The sequence below is a fragment of the Lynx canadensis genome, chromosome E3, assembly GCF_007474595.2.
Source record: "Lynx canadensis isolate LIC74 chromosome E3, mLynCan4.pri.v2, whole genome shotgun sequence".
Classification (NCBI taxonomy): domain Eukaryota; kingdom Metazoa; phylum Chordata; class Mammalia; order Carnivora; family Felidae; genus Lynx; species Lynx canadensis.
Genome location: NC_044318.1, coordinates 32,805,314 through 32,810,967, shown reverse-complemented (window position 1 = coordinate 32,810,967; position 5,654 = coordinate 32,805,314). Strand labels below are relative to the sequence as shown.

Below are 5,654 nucleotides of genomic sequence, written 5' to 3'. Positions count from 1 at the left end.
GGGACGCTGAGCCTCTGCTCTGGTCGGACTTTCTGCAGCCAGTCGGAGACTCTCCCGAAGGGACACATGGGTCCAGAAAATGGTTTTATGGGCTTCTTGGCCCCCTGCTCCAGGACTCAAACTCCTTCCTGATCCCCACTGATCCCACCTCCTCTTTCTCCAGATTCACCCTCCTCGCCCTGGCTTTTCATGGCCTCTCGGGGTCACCAGGGAGGCCCTTCGCAGGGCCCCAGGCCCCTCAGCCACCCCCACAACAGTCCTCCACACGGCCCACTCCTGTCCCCCCCCCCCCACCGGCTGTTCAGGCCACGCTCGCCCCCCGCCGGGCCCCCTCTCGGACCGGGCTCCTCTGCTGCAGGCAAGTCCCCTCCCTGCGCCCCAAGCCTCAGTCCCCACCCAGCTTCCCCACAGGAAGTGCACCCGCGGAGCCTCAACCAGGCATTCGCTGCCTGTCCTGGGGCAGAGACCTGTCAGCAGGACTGTCACTTCCCCTCTGCCAGAGGCTGCTTTCCAAGTGTTGTCTGTCGACACCCTCACACACACAAAGTCTAGGTAGGGGGGACGGTTTCCTCTGACCGGTGCCAGGGTCTCAGTTGGTGCTCACACCTGCCCTCCGTGGCAGGCACCACGAGCGCCCCATTTTACAGATGAGGGGACCCGCTGCTCCTATGAGGCAGGGCCCGCCCCAGCCACCCTCTGCTTCCTGGGCAGGTGGGGGCCACCCAGTCCCTGCCCTCCCCCACACCCTGGCCTGGCTTCCTCCCAGGCACCTGCCCGCCGTCCGGTGTCTCAGACCAGCCTTGCCCCAAACGAAGCGGGACAGGACCCTGGCCTTGGGGCTGGCAGACACGTGGCTGTCCCAGCTCCATCATCTTGGGGGAAGTTATGGACCATCCCTGGGCTTCTGTTCCCACCCCTGCCAAAGGGACAGCGGCCTCCAGCTTCTCCGGGTAAGAGACGGCAACACAGCACAATGGAGAGCCGCCACTGAGGCAGGCTGGCCGCGGGGGTGGGTTTCTAGCGCTGCCTCTTGGAGCTGGGCCCCCTCACTGCTCTGGGCCCGTGTCTTCTCGTGAGCCAATGGGATCTAACAGCGTTTCTCCCTCGCATTCAGCCCCGGGCAGGTGCAACCAGGGTACTGTGTGATATTTTCAGTCAAGGTTCAGTCTGGCTCTAGAACTTTCTATAGTTCTTTGACAGACCATCTTCCCAGGGGACAGCTTCAGCAGCGCTGAGGCTGGACCACCAACCCCTTCGCCCAAAACAGGTCTGTGTAGAGGTCCCTGTAAGGCCACAGCTGCAAACCCGGAAATGGGCCCATACTGGCGTTGCTGGAGTCCAGCCAAGGGATCTCCCTGGGGGGCTCCAGACCCCTGAGGCTGGGCGGTGACTCGGGAGGCACCAGGAGCCCCTGCCACCCTCCCTCCCGGTGGAGGCAGACCAGCTGGGACAGGCACGTTCACGCCGTGTCTCTCACTCGCTCTCCCCCCTGCCCATCTCCTTCTCCCCGTCCCATGGACGCCTCGCCAGAAAGACCTCTCTGCACCCGATACAGCCCTCCCGGCAAAAGGCACACTCGCGGGATCGGAGGCTGATTCACGGGACAGGATGACCAAATACGAAGCGCGCTGAACGCACCGGGAACCCAGGCTGGGGAGCAGAGAAGGCGAACCACAAGGGCCGGGACGGGGGTGCCCGGGGACAGCCACGTTCCCTCCCGCCTGCGGCCTGCCAGGCCCACGCCAGGCCCAGAGGGCCCTGATCCCCCGGCCCCCGGAGCTACGCCCAGCCCGAGGAGAGGCCCGTCCCCGTCACGATGGGTCCCTCCGAGCGTGGCCCGTCCGCTGTGCCGCCCGGGAGCGGAGCGGCCTCCTGCCTCCCCCACGGCTCTGCCGGATGGCACCGGCTCCGGCTGCATCTGCCTGTTTACATTACCCCAACGGAAAGCAGCTTTGTTTATGGAAAAGAGCTATTTCGGTGCCACGTTTCTCTCCACTCCTCTGACTCGCAGGAGTGGCTGCTCTCCGGAGGCTCGGAGGGGAGCCGTCTCCACGTCCCCGGGAAGGTGCTCGGGGGCTCCCACAGGTGAGGCGGGCCACGGGGCCATCTCCGGCCACCACGGCCCTCGGAAGAGGATGACGTCCCCCCAGGAGAGGGACCCTAGCGAGTCCCGCCCGCTGGTGAGCCGGTGACCCCGGACCCTGTCCTCTCAGTGGACCCCACCTGCCCTGGGCTCATCGACCAGGCCCTCTCCTCCCCGAGCCAGGCGAGTCCTGTTATCCCCATTATCCGGATGAGAGCGGAGACCGCAGAGGCGAAGCGGGATCTCCCAATGTCACAAAGCTGGTGAGACCCAGGGATTTCGCCACCGTGCCGCCCCGGGATGGAGATGCTGTGCGTGTCTAATGGAGGGGGCATCGGGTGGAAGTCCATGGTGATAACTATTTCAATAAAAAGCCACGGCCAACGCTTCGTTCCAGGCTCGGGAAACAACCAACAAAGCGGGAGCAGGACTAAGTAAGTTCAACGACGTGCGTGCTTCTCCAGAGAGAGGCCGCCATTTTCCAGATGGGAACCCCGAAGCTTGGAAGGGGTAGGAGGAAACAAGTCATGACATCCCACCTAGAACAAACGAGAGAGGGGTGCCCCAGGCCCCGTGCACCTGCCTCCCCTCCCAGGAGAAGAAGGAGGCAGAGGGTTCTCCAGAATGTTCACCACAGCTCCGGGTAGAGTGCCCTGCACGCCCTCCTTTTCTTTGTGACTCCGCGCACTTCCTCCATGGAATTTGCGATTTCCGGGGTACACACATTGCCTGGACCGCCAAGGCAGGTCAACAGCTGTCACCATGACAGCAAAGAGAAAGGAAAAGGGAGGCTGACCGAGGTGGAGCGCCCCCTAGAGAGACTGCAACACAACTTCAGGACTAATTCCCCTGACCCCGGAAGGGGGGGGTGGAGCTTACATAGGGGCAAGGGTGGGCCCCCCCCCCCCCGGGGCCCCCCATGCTGGGGATGGCGATAAAGGTGTGTTTAGAGAAGAGCTTAAAACTTATTGTAGCTTTGTGCAGGGTTTCCTGTAGGCCTTTGGGACTCCTGGCCTGCAGCCCCTGGTGTCTAGAACCTTCTATGTGGCTACAGTGGTGATGTGGGCCCGGGGGGAGCTGTTCTGGAACAAAGCTGTCAGCTCTAAGCCCTGGGGAGGCTCAGTTTCCCTCGGGGCGTTTTGCCCTAGGCTCTCTCTGCTCTGCCCTGCCCGCCACACGCATGCAAAGCCACATGGGAAACTTTCAGACCCTCAGGGGAGGGACACACAGAGCCACGTGGCCTTGTTCCCTAGGCAGACAGGTGCCCGCTTCACAAAGGTACCTAAAAACCACCCTGGCACCAAAGCAATGCCGCCCTGGATGCCTTCACTCCACCCTCTCAGGTTAGTCCCCTGAGGGATAGCGATTACAACACGAGGTGACCCCCCCAGCAGGGGGGAAGCGGGAAGGGGAAGCGCTCGGCTCAGCTCATTGAGGGGCAGGCAGGGCTCTCCTGGATGGACCTCACGAGATCATTGTGACTGAGTCAGCACCCAGGCCCCTTCTTGAGTGTCTCCCTCAGAGCCGTCCCCAGAAGGGGAAAATGTGGCCACTTGACCTAATGGCCTCTCGGCCTGGGTGTTCTCCCTGGAGCTGATTTCTTCACGGCTGGTAATGGGAACATCCAACTCGAAGCGGGCCTGTCCTGCTCCCGTGGAAAGCGCCGTGGCTGGCTGACCGTGGTGGTTTATAAACGACAGCCTCAGCCTCGGCCCTCCCTGCCTCCCTCGTGAATCACCACGCTTGCTGGGGTGGGGATGGGGGGGGGGTCGGGAGGGGAGGGTCCCCCGGGGAGGGTAGGTCACTGGTCCCGGTCACGCCCCACCGGTCCGGGCCTGGACCCGAGGACCCCTCACAGCTGGGCAGGGCCTTCACAGTTTACAGAGAGCTCTCCCTTGTCTCATCTCCCTTCACCCTTTGAGCTGGGACACCAAAACACCTAGAAAACACAGTGCCTGGACCTGCCCCCCGCGTTCTCCTCCTTAGCCCACAAGCATTGCCCCAGAGCCCACTCTGTGCCCGGGGCTGGCGGTAGAGGCCTGGGGGTGGGGGTAGACCCGGCCCTGCCCCTGCCCCTGCCCCTCCCCCTGCCCCCGCCCCCAGCCTCAGCCCTGCCATCCAGCCCCGCGTGCAGCAGGGGGATCCTCCAATCCCACCCCTGGCCCACCCAGATCCAACAGTGCGCCCCCAACCCCGCTGCCCAGATGGTCAAGGGATTCCTCAGCCTCCACTGGAGGCCCTCCCCCTCTCCCCTCCCGCTTCACGACTGCACAGTCTCTCTGCTTTGGCCTGAGAGCGGCTGACGTGCGGCCAGCGCACGGTTTCCTGTCCGCCCGGGCTGTACTAAGCTGCAGACCGGTCCCTGTGCACACCGTGCCCCCCCTTCCAGGCCCCGGCCTGGAGTTTCACGCTCCCGGAGCCCACCAGCCAGCCGCATCTGAGTCCACAGGCGCGTCAATGCCCAGCGCCGATTCCACCCTCCCAGAAGTCACCCCACAGTGAAGGCGACCGCCGCCCGGATCGCAGCTGGCATCACGGGTGCAGGCCTGCTACCTCTGTCCCCCCATCAGACGGTGAGCTCCTGGGGCGGGGGTAGGGGGCACGCAGTGAAGGGTGTGGCTCAGCACAGGGCCCCCTCCCACCCAGAACACGGGAATGCCATTGGCCGAATGAATGAGCAAAAAGACGAAAGAAGAGGAAGCAGAGGGGCCTGGGGGGCCTTGGGGTACCCTCAGATGGAGCTGGGGCCCTCCCCAAGCACAGCCCTCACCCTCTGCTTCGGAGAACACCGGCACATCATTTCTTTGCCTGCCCAGCACCTCTGGCCGCATCTCCTCCACCTGGGGAATCGCCTCCTTTCCGTCTTGCATCTTCCGGCCAGCCCCCTTCAGCCTCCCTTGCAGCTAGAGTTACGTCATGTGACCTGGGCTCCACCATCACAAGCCTGCCAGACTCAGGATGGGCAGGGACCACCCAGGAGGCAGGTGCTGCGGTGTAGAATCTACTCTGGCGGGCAGGAGGCAGCGCTGAGACTCGTGCGGGGTGCCCAGGGGGGACGAGCTGGCGTGAGCTCCCTGCAGCGATTCCTGCCGTGGGTTTGGGGGCCCCCACTCCTGGCTCTGCACAGTCTTTCTCAGAGAGTCTGTGCTATGGGGTATCCTTGAATAAACTCCTTGTCTACTCAACCTGGCCAGAGTTGATTGAGTTGATTTCTGTGTCTGAAATCATAGACCCCGACCTGTTCATCTCACGGTGATGAACGTGCCCCAGGAAGCCTTGGCAGGTCCCAGTTTAGAGAAGTATTTGTGTGTGAGTAAGACGTCAGGCCTTGTGTGGGGCAGCAGGCTGGGGGAGGCGAGGGGCAGGGGGAACCAGAGGTGTCCACGCACCAAAGTGGGGACCCTGAGAAGAGGCTGCTTTGCCTCCTGAGGTTGGCTCCACAGCTGTGGGGGTCGGCTCTCACCGCCGTGTCTTTGCCCCTGCTCAGGCCTCTGCTTATCCACACCCCCAACCACTTCCGATAACTCCTTATCATCCTGAGAGACTCGGGTTCTCATTGTCTATTTCTGGA

At 63.2% G+C, this 5,654-nt stretch overlaps 1 protein-coding gene across 3 annotated transcripts; it reads left to right on the top strand.

The window, feature by feature from the left end:
* The first annotated feature begins 301 nt into the window (after positions 1–301).
* LOC115504213 lies at positions 302–5,268 on the top strand. 3 transcript variants are annotated; one of them, XM_030301021.1, is made up of 3 exons: positions 304–950; positions 4,473–4,656; positions 4,900–5,268. In XM_030301021.1, the coding sequence occupies exons 1-3, from the start codon at positions 648–650 to the stop codon at positions 5,079–5,081; spliced, it is 669 nt and encodes a 222-aa protein (XP_030156881.1). In that variant the 5' UTR covers positions 304–647; the 3' UTR covers positions 5,082–5,268. The 3 variants fall into 3 exon arrangements, 1 of the variants encoding a protein (XP_030156881.1); XR_003965622.1 differs by having other exon boundaries at positions 302–950; positions 1,531–5,268; XR_003965620.1 differs by having other exon boundaries at positions 302–950; positions 1,268–5,268.
* The last annotated feature ends 386 nt before the right edge of the window (positions 5,269–5,654 follow it).

Bases quoted from the DNA above. Each gene is read 5' to 3' on its own strand.
- LOC115504213 (XM_030301021.1), top strand. From the start codon at position 648: ATGAGGGGACCCGCTGCTCCTATGAGGCAGGGCCCGCCCCAGCCACCC. The intron at 951-4,472 runs GTAAGAGACGGC...CCCCCCTTCCAG, and splicing joins GCGGCCTCCAGCTTCTCCGG to GCCCCGGCCTGGAGTTTCAC. The intron at 4,657-4,899 runs GTGAGCTCCTGG...TTGCCTGCCCAG, and splicing joins CTCTGTCCCCCCATCAGACG to CACCTCTGGCCGCATCTCCT.